Source organism: Micropterus dolomieu, linkage group LG18 (assembly GCF_021292245.1).
Source record: "Micropterus dolomieu isolate WLL.071019.BEF.003 ecotype Adirondacks linkage group LG18, ASM2129224v1, whole genome shotgun sequence".
NCBI lineage: Eukaryota > Metazoa > Chordata > Actinopteri > Centrarchiformes > Centrarchidae > Micropterus > Micropterus dolomieu.
Window position 1 is genome coordinate 21789756 of NC_060167.1, and position 17272 is coordinate 21807027.

The window sequence follows — 17272 nt, forward strand, 5'->3', positions numbered from 1 at the left end:
TCAGAGTAGAACAGTAATGATGTAGCACTATGTTAAAAACCTTAAAATTGAGGTTGATTTTAAGATACATCTTTTTAGAATAAGAGGTTGTATAGTTTTTTGTGCAAGAAAATTTATGCACAACTGATTCCTGTCAACTGAACTTTCCGTTTGAAATTTTATTTATAGACAGACAGACAGAACCTTGGCAATGTGCTGTACATTATTTCCAATGTCTCACAGCACCAACAACTTCAACCTACAAACATATCACATCTAGTCTCTGGAAGTGAGTGAATTTTGGCTACAAACAGAACTGTAGAGTGATTTCACAAACCAGCTATGGAAGAGAACATTACGTTAAAAAAAAGACTAAAGCAATTATCTGAGCGCGGTGACAATAAAATGTTCTGTACAGTATCCAAGGGAAATAAGTTTACATTTCATTTTAAATCCTCCTTTTAGTCCTGATGACCATCGTGATGTTACTCTACTACTCTTAGTCCTCACTGGTGTTGGTAGTTCTCAGACTGCAGAATCTCCCCTGTGAGAGATATTCTACAAACTGGGTATAAAAAAAAACACAACATAACACAATAGGTCCGTCAAAATTTTCTACGGCATTCTCACCCAATCATAACTGTACATCAACACCAAAGTCAGGTAATGCACACAAACACATGACATAATATTTCTTGGGACCTTGAAAGTGGGGTACAATATCAACTTTCACAAAATGGGTAAAAATTTGCTGTATGATGATCCAGGACAGCCGGCGTCAGAGTCCTTCCTTTGATGTTAATCTTAAACTAAAGTGTCATTTTTTCTGAGCAGGAATGTCGGTGATACACATCCAAGATCACAGTTTCAAATGAAATATAGAACCGAACAAATCTTGCCTCATTAACTGCACACCATGTGCACAGATTAGGTTTATCCAAGAAGACTTAAGTCTATTTGGTTGTCTGTTGTTCTATCCTGACAGAGTTTAAATACAGGATCGCAAATTATATTTAAAAAAATGAGATTAAAATATAACAAAAAGTACAGGCTTCAAAAAGAGGAATTAGAAGGCGCAGAAATACAGCATGTTGGTCATGGCATGAACAGCTTTAAATCCACCAACAAGATTACATGACAGATAACCAGCAACAGTAACAACTGAGAAACTCTCTAGCATGCCAGTGTTACATGGCCTCATCTCTTATCTCTTCAGCATCCTCCCTACTCCTCTCCGTCCCCCAAGGGCTCCTTCTTCTCAGCCAGTTCAACAGCTCCTGTAGCTCCATCTTCACCTTCGGGGACCTCCTCCTCCTCTCCATCTTCCTTCTCTTCCCTCTCTTCGCCCTCCTCCTGCTCCTCTTGATCCATGTCAAGCTCTTCAAAGGACGACCCACTGCCCATGGACTCGTTCGAGCCTCCGTCGCTGTGGTCCCTGGGTTTAATGTCTTCATTTGCATCCATTACGTCCCTCAGAGGTAGGGAAGAGGCCAGGGAGGCGGCTGTAGAAGCAGCAAGGGATGTGTCTCTGCTGTCCCAGGGCACGCCGCCGCTCACTGAACTCACATCACTGTGGGAGTCTGCACCTGCACCAACACGGGAGAGGGATATAATAGGTTACAGGCTTGATCACAGGCAAGGAACACTCAATTAGAGTGAACTACAGGTGTTTGTGTGCTTATTTAAAGTAAGTAAGTCACTAGGTACAGCCACAATTCAGAAGTTTTAAATACCCTATAACAAGGGCGCAGGAAGGGGGGGTGCAGAGGGTGCTGCAGCACCCCCTATTGACAGGGAGGAACACAGTGTGCAAATTACACGTGCAGATCTATGGTGCAGACAACGTAATGTTTTCTGCACCATAGGCTGTTACTATATGACAACATAAAATACAGCAGGTTAGTGCTTAATGCAGAGGATGCTTTTGATGTTACAGCATAATAATTTGATGTCAGAAGCTGTTTGCACTGTTTTGTCATGATTATAGGAGCTACATTAGTGTGCTCTCAGTTATTGCACACACAAGGTTTTCATGTGTTTCCCCAAGTGTGGACACTGAGCATGGAACATTTTTTGAAGTTGAAATGAGAGTAGTGACAGTGTAATCAGCTGTTCCGGCATGGCCTTCATTTAAGTTGATTGTGTTACCAATGGAATTTATTCTAATTATTTTATTTATACATACATACATTCATACATATAGTTATGGTGGTCCGGAGCTCGGTGACCTCATACGACCAAGCTTGTAACTACTCGCTGTTGAAAGAAAGACTGTTCCCACACACAGTCGTGTCATGTGCACATTTCTACTGTGCAGCACCCCTAAGCAAAAACGTCAGCTGAGTAAACTGGAGAGAAACATGAGAAACCTAAAGTAATTTGAGTCTACAGCAAAGCAGTGCTTTGAGCTAAATGCTAACGTCAGCATGCTAACATGCTCACAATGACAATGCTAACATCCTCATGTTAGATAGGGATGTCACAATACCAGAAATTTAGTAGTTGATACCAATACTAGTGAAATTCCACAATTCTCGATACCAAATCCAATACCACATTAAAAAACAAAAAAATCCGTCGTACTTCAACATACACTCCTTTAAAGAATGATCAGGTATAGCTCAATAACTGCAAAAAAGGCTACACCCACACACCCACCTCTACCCAGAGTGCAAGCAGCAGTTCAAATTTACTGACATGGTGAAAGGCCATTAGTCCGGAAATATTAAAAAGCTAACGGTATTACAGCAGATGACACAGACAGGTAAGCGGATGGCAGCCTACTACTATGGGCTATGTTCACATTACGTTAACCTAAACACAGTAGCCTTTAGTGTTTAGCCATTGCAAATGTCGTATGTTACATAGTTGACAGGCGACACAGCAATGCCAGCTGTCTTAAACAAAAATAATGGAAACGCAAAGTACTTATATACATGACTCTAATGTTTTTCTTTTCAACGAATCAAGGCGGAGCTGTCACTGCAGCTGCACTTGTCGCCATCTTCTGTGTATCGGATGCCCCGTCAACTCGTACAGAAGTATCGGTTCTCCTGACATCCCTATTCCCCATCTTAGTTTAGTGTATTAGCATGCTAACAGTTACTAATTGGCACTAAAAACAGCTGTACAGCTGAGAATGGTGTGAATTACATTAGCTTTAAAAGACATTTAGTCATAAATTAAAGTATTGACCATTACCAAATTCCATGAACATCCTTCCATTAGCTGTGGTGACATTTTACTCAAACCACAAATGTCAACCTCATGTGGCGCTAGAAGAAAAGTCAAAGTCTTTAGGATTCATCATCTGGGCACCATGAATTTCCGGACTAAATTTTGTGCCAATCCATTCAGTAGCTTGACTTTGACTAGAGTCAGCAATTCAATTCATTAGAATTGATCCTCTAGGGAAGTTGTCTGAACATCCATTAAAAACAGTTGTTGCGATATTTCACTAAAAACACAAAATGTGAAGCTCATTGTTGAGATATTTGAATGTGGACCGAACGACAGCCAGACAGAAATCGCCTATAGAACCACGCTAGCACAGATAAAACCCATCACCATTTATATACAGAAACAAAGATTAAGTATCATTAACATTATTCTTCTGTAATAAACCTCATCAAATATGATGCAAGGGTGAAAAGATGTGTCTATATGGATTTTTATTCTGTGCAATCCTTTGATCACAGCTGAGCACGTGTTATGAAATTTCAGATTCTTTAGTCACTTATAATTCACCAGATATGTTTCGGAGAAATTTCAGTGAATACTTTATTATAATGACACCACCAGCCCCACTTCCTTCTGCTTGAACCTGGTTATTAAAGCTCATCAGGAGTCTGTGTGTCAGCTAAGCTCAGAGGAAGCAGACTATTACTGTAAAATAACTTGCATCAAATTTTCCTGTATTGTGCTACTATACAGCTAACCACAGCTTTTTGTTTCCCAATTGTTCCCGTTGCTGCTGCTGTCTGCAGTCTGCAGCACATATCTAAAATCATCATGAAGAACATCCATTAGCTTAATTGATAGAGATTTCCTCACCCACATTATCAGCTTGCTAATGCTTTCAGACTAAACCTTATTCTAATTGGCCTTTGATCTGTGATTCTCTGAGAACGAATAGCCACTCATTATCCCTTACTACTCTTTGTGTGTTAGAGAACCAGAAGATAAATGTTGTAATGTGCACAGTTTGGAGAACAAACATGCGATACGAAAATCTTAAGGGCAGGTTGAAATAAATTGTGTCCGACAATCAAAGGTTAAAAAGAAAATTCAGGTAGGTCAAAGATTGAGATAAATGCAACTGAAATGAGGGAGACAAGTGAAAGATATGAGGGCTTTGTTGTTTAGACGGCCTGAAATTACAAAAGAAAATAGTAATCAAGACTCATAATACATAAGAGGCGCCTCACATCTCCCATCTACGCAACAAATATTACTCAGTGAGCTTTTTACAGTTGGTCTTCCAGAAGAGACTTCAGGGGAAGAAGAAAAAAAATGTGTGCGCAAAATTCAGCTATAAATGTAAAAATAATATTTTTTCAACTGTGTTCAACTTTTAAAGCTGTGAGGTTGAGGTAAAGATGAATGATGTGTCTTCTGCCAACATTTGCTCTGCAGAAACCTCTATGCCCCTCTCTTCCTATTATTCTGGGTTAAAGATTTTCCCATTTATGACTGTTTTGAGTATTTTGTCTCTTGTTCTTGTGAAATATACTGACACTTTTCATGTTGTTTCATGAACTTAATATGTCTTATTTGGTTTAAAATGAACGGCCTCTGCATACAATGTGTTCCACAGATAAAATCTGACTTGAGTGGACTTGGCTACCCCCACCATTGTCCGAGCTATTTTCCTGCTGCTTTCACACTCCACGTAAATCTCATCCACACATCAAAGTGTGTTTGCACTAAATGTGTCATCAGGGACCCAAATACAATAAACATGGAGTCCCTGAGTTTCGGGCTGAGGTCAGCCTTTTCTTTTCATTCAATCTCAACATCACTCCGCAATCTAATTATCACATCCAGCAGATCCGATCCTGTCTGCAGCGAGGAATAATATATATTGGGAGTCCATTTAGGTTATTTATAATATCTATTTAAGGGCCTGTTGATTAGATAGCAGGTCCAAATAAGTCCACTGGGAATGGTCTTCAGTGGAACAGGTCCAATGTGAATGTGATGTGACGGAGAGCATTGTTTTAAAATGCATGTAGAAGGAGTGTATGTAGTGATTTCCATTTCATTTGCAAGTTGGAGTAAAAGGACTTTTCCAGAGAGACTCTTTTTACAATACCAGGAATTTTACGGGAAATAATGGGTCTATTTAGGGTAATTGGGTGCACAGCCCCCCAAGGAAGAGCCTCAACACACTGGACAACTTTCACCCCCTCTACAACTGCAAGCAAGTCCTGGAATTGATACCCTGGTTGAAGCCAGCCAGCTAAGTCTTTTAGATAACATTTGCCTAAATTAGTTGCTAAATTGGGCCCATTGGGATTATTAGCAGAGAATCAAGGTCTTGTTCTTCAAACTGTTTGAAACAGAGGAGAAGATTTTTTAAAGGACGTAATTAGACAGAGGCAGGGCTGAGCATGCCGAGAGTTTGGAGAATCTGAGTCTGGGTGGATGGTGAGAAAAGTGTGACAGTAAAATGCACAAACATAAGTTAAGTCGTGATACAGAGGATGCATCTTCTTGTTTACAAATTAGGGCCCGGAGGATGAGCATTTAAGGATACTCTTCATGAAACATGGATGAGTATTATAACTATGCATTAGTTTTGTAAATATGGATATGCATTGTAAATATGCACATGAATGTTATTTCTCAAAGTAAACTGTGTAATATAGTAGAAATAAAGCAATAAATACAATAAAAAGGCACCAATCCTGCAATGGCCTCAGTGTACAGGCAACATTTTTAAATACCGACTGGCCCGTTTTACACGGAGGCTGGTTTGTGTCCTCAAAAGATTAACAAGCTTCTCGCAGCACAAACAGTGGCTGCTGTGATCACCAGATTACCATAAAACTGTTTTCAGTTTGCTCAAGTGTTTACTGCTCCCAGTGTGTTGTGATGGTCAGAAACAGGAAAAAGGACACATGTTCGGGCACAGTCAAAAGTTTACGGTCAAGATGGTCTATAACGTGGACAGTGGAGTTGAAGGATGAAAAGTCGAAAGGCAATCTCCCAGGTGTCGGAGTGAATTTCCACAGCTGGCTTGTCAGACAAAGCTTAGCTCGGCTGATTGATCTGACTCTCATTAAGAAAGCTCGGCTGTGTCTGGGACCGAGAATATAGAGACAGATAGACACACAGACAGTGTGCGAACTATATCATAGCTTTCGGGGGAGCTCACTTTTTCCCCCCGGGTGATTCTTACTGCTGAATCATTAATAGCTCTAAGCATTTAGGCCTGGGGCTGACTGTGAAAGTATCAGGCATGTTTGTCTTATTATTATTATTGTTATTATCATCATCATTATCTTCATCATCATATGTAGCCACTTTGCTACAATTACGCTTCACACAACAGCTGCGGCTGTGTTTGCAATCTGACCTCTCTTTTCTCTGGGAGAGGGAAGAATTTAGAAAGTTGCGTGGTGCTGCAGCCCCCAGCTGCAGTAGTGCATGGATCATGCATAATATTCATCCAGCCAGAGGGAACGATCACGAACCGTTCACAGCGTGTCGGTCGTACTAGCGTCACAACCCGTACCAGAGAGGGAGTGGGGCGGTGGAGCGTACAGGGACAGGAGATCGCGGAGCGACCGGCGGATGGTCAGTGATCGTTCCCTCTGGCTGGATGAAGTCTGACGCTCCTGATTTTATGCAATGGATCCATGATGATAGAGAAATATAGAAATTCATAGCAATAAAGCATGCTGTCAATATGAGACCAACAAAAATATCCCAAATCATGCTTTTAGGGGAGCTGATGTCTTATTAAGGGGAGCTAAGCTCCCCCTGGCTCCCCCGTAGTTTGCACCCTGCACACAGAGACACACACAAACGCACACTTTATTTTGAACAGTCTCTAATGGTGACTGAACGCTAAAACCCATGCTATAAACCATAATACCAGGCATGACGTAGGGACAGTGCACACAAATAGGCAGACATTCACGCTTCACAAACAGTTTTTTCCCCATAGCCATCAGGACTTTGAACTCCTTGATTGAGCCCCCTCCTCACACACTACTGGCATGACCATTCACCCAATGTATTCTTGTATAGTTACACAATGTCATGCTCAGTGTCTACCATTGTCCAGTTGTTGTATGTATTGTATGTATGTGATGCAGAGTTTTTAGATACTATACTGAAAACAAATTCCACCGGCCTCTGTGGTGGTTCTAATCCACCCTCATACCTGCTTTCTTCTTGTTGTATAACACACAATACCTGTTCTGACTGCAAATGTTGAATGTTTCTTCAGTTGAAAGAATCTGACTTAAAGGCATTCAACAATACTTTCCAAAGAAACAACCAAGATTAGTTCACATTCCAATTTTTAAAAGTGGGTACTGCAGAAGCACAATGCAGAGTGCAGCTGATAAAAGTAACTCTGCAATATAAATCCACTCTCAAAACTTCTTTTATGGTCCTGCTACCACCAATCACAGAAATGCTCCTCAGTTCTTGTGAACAATAAAAAGGCCATGGGTGTTAAGGTGCTCTTCATTTAGGGTTACTACATAACCATTTGAATCAATACGATAAACCTGAATTTGTCTATTACCATATGATTTTTAATACAGCAGTAAATAGTTTAAACAAGGATTTTTACAAGGATATTAATTTTGCCAAAATTACCTGACAGTTAAATGTGAAGACACACCACGCTAACTGTAGCTCCAGCTTTAGCTATCACACCCAACTCCCTGCATAAGGGCCCTCAAAGGAAGTTATAACTGTATACAGTAAACTCCTCCCTTTAGGCTTATTCCCTCCAAACTATCCCAGTGATGAACAAAGAGAAGCTTTGTAAGTAAAAATAAGGATTTTTCAATATTATGATCTTATTAATTTAATTACCAATTATTTGTTTGTTATTAAGGGTGTGACGATACACTTAGCTCACGAGACAATACATGATGATGGGTTCACGCGAACGAGACGATATTTTAATACTATTTTAAAAAAAACAATCTTCAGTGACGAAATATATGCCTGGAAAAATAGTCTTTTATAGGACTGACAATCACAAAATGCTAAACAATACAGGTGTATTTTGAAATGTTGCTTACATATCGTTTGTGTCTTGTCTGTCACTGTCGCCATTTTTGTTTCCACCAGTTAGCCAAAATGCTGCCACACAAATGATTTAAAAATGGGGGGGGGGGCATCTTCTTTGCTAATTTCACCCTCACACTCCGACACGCTGATACTGTGAGACAGCTTTTCACCTCGACGAGAAATATTGTGTTTCAAGATCTCATAGCACAATATCTCGTCACACCCCTATTTGTTATAGATTGTTACATTAGATTCCTTCGTTTACTAAGGAAACATATACCCCGAATGCCAAGATTATGGATGCATTAAGAAATGTGAAAAATGATAGCCAAAATTTTATTTATAATTCAATTTAAACATTGAATTTTATATTCTGCAAGACAAATTCACCAACCATTGTTGCAGGTTCTTGCAGCATAATCTTCTTTTAGATTATGATGCATGAGCTGTTGATGTATGCATCACATCCTTTCTTAAACACTAGATAACACGCAGATAATATTCTGCGGCAGCTTGATGGAATTTATCAGCTGATCTGAACAACAACAATCATGTTTGCTTGAAGATCCACATTGCTTAAAAACAAAATTTAACTTAACAAAATGCGTTCAACAAAAGTTGTGTGTTTATTTAAATTGCCAAATCCAGAATTATAGTTTAATTTAAAATTGTATGGAGATTTTGAAACAACATTCTGAAGGGAAGATGATGGGTGGATTAATATAGAAGTGTGTGCGCGCGTGTGTGTGTGTCTACTGGGGAAGAAAGACACCGTCATTAAAAGATTATATAACTTGCAACATCCACTTAATTTTATCTGAATTACCGTACTGAAATGTTTTCTAGCAATTTAGTCCTTTCTTATTAACTTTCTCATTTGTTATAAAAGCGTGCAATAATCAAAACTTTGTCTCGGCCTGGTGATGCCGACAAACTCATTTAAAGTTGTAAATAGGCTTGCCTCTCAGTTCAACAGAACATCAGTGGCTCCACAGTCGACAAGTGTGCCATTTCTGTTTGAAGAATGGCCTTCACCTGTCTCAGGCAATTCCACACTGCTGTGATGGTGATCCCAGTCTAAACATGCCAAAACTCGTAAACATTTCCAGATCATGTAAGACCTTCTTTCCTGATACCCCTTTTTTTATATTTAAGCTGTGTTTACAAGAGATGTATCATGATCTAAGTTCAAGGTAGACTGCACCTGATGTAAATCAACCCACTTCCACCCACTCTGTCCCATCAATCCAACACCATTTTCTTTCTCTAGCGATTTGTACAATATAAAAGTCAATACTGCCATGGGTCCAGCCTACAGGTCCAGTAAGTTTCAAAGAGAAACAGCAGCAGAAAAGACATTGCACTTGAAGACACATACTTGCAGTGACAGAACAATTACAGAGTCTCATATATCACATGCCCTCAGTGATCAAGGGCAGGAGGGGAGTCAGTGCAGCACCCGGCAAAATAATAGTCACAAATTTCCTGTTTGTTTGCTTCTAACAAGCTGTAGTTTCAGTTGAGCCGAAGCTCTTTCTATCAGCCTGCTTCGTTAGACTGCAATTAAATGACAAAACAAAATGACATTTTTGTGGGACTCTCTTATTTCCTTATGAGGGCTCAACAGAAGAAACAGTGTTTGTTTGGAATTCCTAAAATACACAGTATTACCTGTAATGTCAGTTCCTCTGTCCTCGTCAGAGTCCTCCTCCTTAACGTCTGTTTTAACTTCCTCCTTCATCTCTGGAACAAAGAAGTCCGTCTGGCGAGACAGTGGAACCATGTAGTTGATGACATCTGAACTACAGACCTCAATAAGTGGGAATGCACACAGCTTCCTCTCCTGTGAAAGAAAAAGAGACAAAGTGGACACTTAGATCGGACAGTTGGGTCCCACTAATAACGGCGTTAACCTTTTAAAATTACATCCTGCTGGGACTGGAAAGAAGAAGAGGTGAGCACTTAAGTTATTATAAACTGCAACCAGCTTTCAGTTTTAAGACAGAACTGATCGGTTCTGCTATTCTGCTCAATCAACTGCTTCATACGCACATGCTCAGGATTACAAAATGTAAGTGGTTCCTGTTCAAATCCACACAACTGATGGTCTTTACAAAGAAACAAAACATGCCTTTCCTTTACACTGCCACTACCATCAAGTATATTATCTGCTAAAAACTAGGAATAAATACACTGTATGTATATTCTGTTTCTGCCCATCTATTAACATCACAGATATATGTAGCTTTAAAATGTCTTAGCTTTGCTGACATAACACTATGTCTTTGACACATTAATATGAATATGCCCTCCAATATGAGTCCATTAAAGATGCATTACCATCCGCATCTATGTGTCTACGTTTGCACCCTCCACTGATATGTAGAGAAAGTGGAGAGTTTATAAATATTATACCATATTTTCTATAAAGAGGACATTATGAAAGCATAATTTTGCCTTATGCTTTCATATAGTTCTCAGGGGACTGAAGAGACGTCAGCCATCCAGTGGACCATCACAGAATGACTGGTGGGGCCTAGGTGCTGCATAGGCCGGCTAATTTTTGCTTTTCTATAGTTGTTAGTAGTTCAATCTATAACAGTACACAATATTTTATTCTGAAACTGATATTAAATTGATCTTTGTATGTAATACAAAGCTTAATATACAAAGTTACTAGTAACTTCATCTGTGAAATAAAGCTAGAGTGAGTAAAAACGGCTTAAACCTGCAATTATAACTGTTAGCAAACAGTGTAGTGGATGGGTAAATAAGCAACGGTTATATGATAAACTGTTATTATAAAAAAATAGATTATAGCTGTCTTAAAGTATAAAGCAGCATGTAACACTACTACAAGTACCATCAAATTGTACTTAAGTAAAGTACTTGAGTAAGTTAATTTCCATCAACGATTGGTGTTATATAATGTGTATAATACTCTACTTTAGAAGAAAGTCTTCAAATTCAATTCTTCTTTTGAACCTCTCGGGTGTAAAGTGACCAGTTTGAAAATCCGAAGTGCCTCTCTTTTAAGAAGTAGTCTCTCCAAATCTCCACTCCACACTTAACAGATACAGTACTATCTCTAATAATATATGCTAAGTGAAAAGTTTTTGTTCTGAAAGGGCTGCTACTGGATAAATTTCTTTTTTCGTTGAATAGTACTTTTGTCCCCACGACCCTGTACGCAGGATAAGCGGTTGACGATGGATGGATGGATGGATGGATAGTACTTTTGTGGATTTCTTGTGGTTTTTCCTATATATCCTTTCCCACATGCACATGTTAACGGACACATCACACCCTACTACACAATATAACTCCCATTATTTGAATTTTTATGCTCACACTGGTCTTCCCCCCTCGCTCTGTGAACATTCTCAGAAATTCAGAAATGTCTCCTCTCTAAATTAAAGACCTCCAAAGTTGCCATGGTTATACGACAAATTGGGTTATTCTGGGCTATAGACGACAAGAAACATGTTGGATGGTCTTAGAGCAGTCACCTGACTCATTTCCCTCCAGGTCAGGGTGATCTAGGCTGATTGATTGGTTTTAATCTAATCCCCTGCAAAATAAGACTGTAGGAGCTGGTATGAATCACCTAGCTGCTACACACAGGGGTTCCAGCCTGGGGGTTGCCTATGCAAATGAGTACCCATCTCCTTGAACCTGCTTCGATAATGAGCAGGGAAACCGAGACAAAGGCAGTTCACTATACTGTAGGCACACGCATGCACGTCTCCAAGGGATACTGTCACAATTGAGAGATAGCAAACAGCATGTGAGGGATGTGAGCGTGTGAAGATGTGTACCAACGTACTGTATATGTGTATTACTGACAGCAACATTTTCCTTGTTATACCAGTAACTTGTTCATTATTATCATATTTTCTATGTGAGAGATCTTTTAAAACTTGTGCCAGCAGGGACTGCAGGTTTTCATTTCTACCAGAGGTAGAAACACATCAGGTTTAACACGCCATCAGCCAGAGAGGAGAAACTCATCACAAAATCATATTATCTTTGGTGGATATGAGAAACTGAATATTCTCAGCCCTCTGTGACGGTATGAGACCTCACTCTACTGTATGTGTGGATTTTTGCCATCAGTGCAGGAAATGACAAACAACATTTTTCTACCAACTCAAAATGTTTTGTAGCCGCAGGCAATTAGTGCTTCTTTGACATTACTGGAGGATGTGCAGCTAAGCAGGCCATCCAGTTTGTACGACTGGAATATGCATCATTCTGGTATTTCTTGGTAAAAATGTATAGTTCTGGTCCTGCGGTCTGCAGATTAAGTTTAGCCCTCGTTGCTGAGAGAACCACAATGTAATGCTTAGTTAAAGAAAAACAGTTCTGTATTTCATGCTGAAATTAAATAACTCTTATTTTTTAATATTAGTGGAATCTACTTGCATGCTTATCACTTATTAGTATATTGACTGATGTATAACTGTAGGTCTTTTTTTTTCTTAACCTCTTAACAGTCCTGTAAAATTCATGCAAAACGCCTATTCATGGCATATCCAAAGTAAATTTAATGTAGTTCTTGAACCATCTGGAGTAAATGCATGGTTTTGGGCTTCTCTGAAAGAGAACACTCTGGAGTGTCTAACCCAAAAGAATGATTCAGAATGATTGTAGCAATGATATTGCTACTGGAATTGATCAATATAAGTTTAAACACACTAAAACTAATATATTTTTCATTTCCACTTGAAAATGCTTGCTAACAAATGCATGCAGACAACTACAGCTGGGACCTATTAGCTGGAAAACACTGTAGGGTCAGAGCATAAAGCCTTACCTAATCCTAGTTTAAATTTCATACCAATACCATGAAAAATTACTATTTTACACAGGTTTTTCTGAGTGTATGTCTCAGCGTATATTTTCTAAAACCACACCGCCCCCATGGCGGCAGGCGGCTGCTGCTGCATCGTTCCTTATTAGCGTAGTGTTGTGTCGTTCAAAGAACGTTTCGTTCATTTGACCTAATCTTGTATGTGACTCAAGAGGAACGGGTTGTCTCATTGAGTAATTCGTTCATTTTCACGTATGCGTGAATAGTCTTGGACTCTTACGTTCACTCGTTACACAGCAGCTGCAAGGTCTCCGTCAGCACAGGAAACACAGAATTGATTAGTTCAGGACTCATAACTGTGGGTCTCTGGGTTTGAGTCATTCATTTGTCACGTGACAGCTCGGCTACTGGGGAGCAGGAATGAACTAATCGTTCAGCGCTCACATGGGTCCTCCTTGGAGTCTGTCTTCACTCGGCAGGCTGAGTTACTGCCAGCGCCGGGGAATGAGAGGCAAGTCTGTTGTCAGGTAACAGTCAGTGGACTGACATATATCTAATATCTATTTTGATAATTTTGTGACATTTAATAAAGCATAACGTTATTACAGCGCAGTTATGTTGTGCTAAGTTATAGTTTTAACACAGCCGCACCGTAACTTTAGTCCTGCTAGTGTTTACAGCCAACAGCTGATGAGAGTTGTTCTGGGTCCACTTCAGAGCCCTGACAGAGTTCTACCGGGAGCTGAATTACTACAGAGGTCGTCTCCTCTCCAAAACAAACCCAGACATTAAACCATTAAAACACAGCCACATAGCAACGTTAGTGTTAGCCCTGTGGTTTGTTTACAGCTAACAGCTGATCCGGTCCGCCAGAGAACGCAACTTAACTTTTACTTTTTATTTATTGACAGAGCCGTGCTGTCGTTTCACAGCAGTTTCACAGCTCCTACTGGTGAACAACCGGTAGTGTTTGAGATTATTATTAAATTTGTTAAATTTTAATAAGAGTGTGTTTTATTCATCTAGTGTGTCAGGCTTATTACTTCAATATATTCCCTGTAAATCTGATTTATAGATTTTACTCATTGATAGGCGTTAGGCTACTGTATGAATGAGCACTTTAGAGATATAGTGATAGCAATTATAGCAGCAATATGGCTGGTCTGGTAGTATACTCAGGAAAGATTGTGAAAATGGACGGATTTAGCCGGAGTAGTGGCTTAATCGAATATTGACAACATATTTCTTTGGTTTTTACATGGTTTGAATTTGGTTGTGGCTCCATGGGGCTTTATAGAACCATGATAGAGAAAGATCAAGAGGTGAATTTGTGCATTATACTTTGTCAATTAGAGCAAGCCAGGCAGCCTTCTGTGTTTGAGAACTGCGCTGTTTTTTTTTTTTGTTTGTTTTTTTTTTTTAAATCGCCCACTAGAGGGCTGCAGCGCCGCAATAACCAGCCTAGTTAAAATTAACGAAATGACACAAAAAAAGATTAGTTCATTTTAATGAACGAGATTTGGTGACTCGAGTCTTTCAAAAGAGTGACTTTTCCCATCACTATCAGCCGGTAGCTCGACGCAGATGTATTTTTTTGATGGTAGATCATGAACTTCCTACTTAAAGCTGTATATCGTTATTTGCAGAATTTTATTGGCTACGCAAAGTGCCAGTCATCGGCACAATTGCTTGCAATTGGCTCGGCCTACCCACCAAATAATAGGGGCCAGCCCGTTCCTACAGCGCGGGTTCTCGTTGGCTATTGCAGGCTGTGAAAGGGACATGTGAGCTCCTATTGGGGCGAATTAGCTGTCAGTCAGTTAGAGTTCAGAGGCTAATTTTAATACAAACTATCGTAGTTGTTTACATTCAAATCGCAGTTACTACGGTTATAATGACATACAAGCCACATCTGCTGGCAGATATGAAACGATACCGCAGCCGTCCCTGGGGATTTAGTGATGGAATGATGTGTTTTGGACTAAATGTTTTTACTGGATTGGATTGTCTGGACCTTTGACAACATAACAAGACCATTTTTGTTGGATTATAATCGATCGGCGGATTACTATGAGGCTTCATAGGTGAGTCGCGTCACTTTTGATTGTATTGGCTGGTCTGACAGAGCCACTGATTGTACCCGCTGTGATGATCATATGTTGAAATGGTTTACATTGGTGAAATCACGAGGATTTTAGCTTTCAAACAGTGTATCATATGAGTATGAAGCTAACACAGTTGCTGTGTGCACATACCGAAAGCTGCCGCCAGGACCTGACGGCCCGTGGGCTAGGGTAGGACATATCTAGCTAATAATTAGTTTCATATTGGTCTCACTGTTATTCCAGAGATGTTTTATCATAATCCCATAAAATGTACACAGTCCTGCCACTAAAGAGACTGAGACTTGTGATGAGAGCTGTTAAGGTATTTTGAAATACAAAATCTATGAAGATTCTCAGTCACCCAGGTCATAGCTATTAAAGGAAGGTTAAAATCAAGGGCAACTGGACTTGGCTGAAGATACTTGAAGATGATTCACCTCCCATCCTCTTGATTGGAAAGGAAAAATGTCTTCTTGGATGGACAGTTGCCCTTGATTTTAACCTTCCTTGCAAGACGAAGTGCTGTTTCTTTTAAAGCGTGTATTAAATGGCATCCCTCCCTGCAGGTGTTTTCCAATGTTTATTCTGTGATTATAATATTAATTTCAGTTCCCCTGTCTCTATGATATGCAGAGTGTTGTCCTTTGATGTATTTCAAAGAACTCTTTGACTCCACATACGAATATTAGGTTCTTTCTTATCACTCCCTCTATTGTTAACATGACGAATTGCTTCGAAATAGAATAGTCATTTCTACATATTTCACACAACCCCATATGTGTTTGTAAAGTGTCACTATTGCAAAGATGTACACAAACCATATGCATATAAACGAAATTGCCATACAACCTCTTAAAATAATGTAACAACTTTAACTAACATTTACTTGCTGCATTAATTTTCTCCTGAGGCTTTAATTTATATAGGCACAAATCATAGAATCATTAATCGGAATAGTTAGTAGTTAATAAGTTAGTTGCTAACTTTTTTTAACAGCAACAATAAATTAATTTATTATAATTTACCTTTGAAAAAGTATGTGATTATTCAAGTAGTAGGCTACACTCTAGACACTATAAATGGCTCTATTTCTTTCCCATTGAGGAGGTAACCAGGCACAGCAAGCTTTGGATTTCTCCACATGCCAAAACAGTGTACATGGGGCAGTAGTATGAGCAGTACTTTGTATTCAAAGTCTTTTTATTTACTTTTCGAAAACCAAAAACAAGGGCAAGGTGTAAGTAACAGATTAAACTGTTTATCTGTTGCAAACTTTAGCATGTCTGCCTAATTAGCTAGCTTACAACCAACAATGGTAACTTAGCGTTATTTCCAGAGATAAAGGACATACACTGAACAAAATTATAAACGCAACACCTTTGTTTTTGCCACCATTCATCATGAGCTGAACTCAAAGATCTAAGAATTTCTCTATGTACACAAAAGGCCTATTTCTCTCAAATATTGTTCACAAATCTGTCAAGTTAGTGAGCACTTCTCCTTTGCCGAGATAATGCATCCACCTCACAGGTGTGGCATATCAAGATTCTGATCAGACAGCTTGGGTATTGACACCATTGATCACAACATCATGTTAGACAGACTGAGGCACTGGGTGGGGATCTCTGGTACTGCCCTAGAATGGTTTTCATCCTACCTGTCAAATAGGAAGTTTTGCGTGTCTGTAAACAACTATGTCTCTTCATTCTGTCCAGTTAAATATGGTGTGCCTCAGGGGTCGGTCTTAGGACCCATTTTCCTTGTATCTGCTTCCCCTTGGACATATTATCCATAAACATGGCATTTCTTTTCATATTTATGCTGATGACACACAAATATACTTGCCCGTCAGATCCACAGACCCTGGAATGCTGAGTTCACTTAACAACTGCCTTTGTGAAGTTAAAAAATGGATGTCAAATAATTTCCTCCAGCTGAACTCCGACAAAACAGAAATCCTGGTCATCGGGTCCCAGCAGATGGCAAATCAAATACTGCCATTTGCTGGTTCCCTAGTAAATCACATTAAGCCTGTGGCAAAGAACCTTAGTGTTTGGTTTGATAGTAATTTAAATTTCGAGCAGCACACCACAAAGCTTGTTCAATCATGTTTTTA

At 39.5% G+C, this 17272-nt stretch overlaps 1 protein-coding gene across 1 annotated transcript in view; it reads right to left on the reverse strand.

Moving 5' to 3' along the window:
- Positions 1–138: 138 nt before the first annotated feature.
- The window catches only part of tex264a (testis expressed 264, ER-phagy receptor a), a 148152-nt gene continuing 131018 nt past the window's right edge, over positions 139–17272 (reverse strand). The window contains exons 3-4 of the mRNA XM_046076565.1: positions 9910–10081; positions 139–1565 (exon numbers count right to left, since the gene is read on the reverse strand). Of these exons, the coding sequence (XP_045932521.1) occupies positions 1204–1565; positions 9910–10081 (534 nt within the window). The 3' untranslated portion in view covers positions 139–1203. The remainder of the gene's footprint in view (positions 1566–9909; positions 10082–17272) is intronic.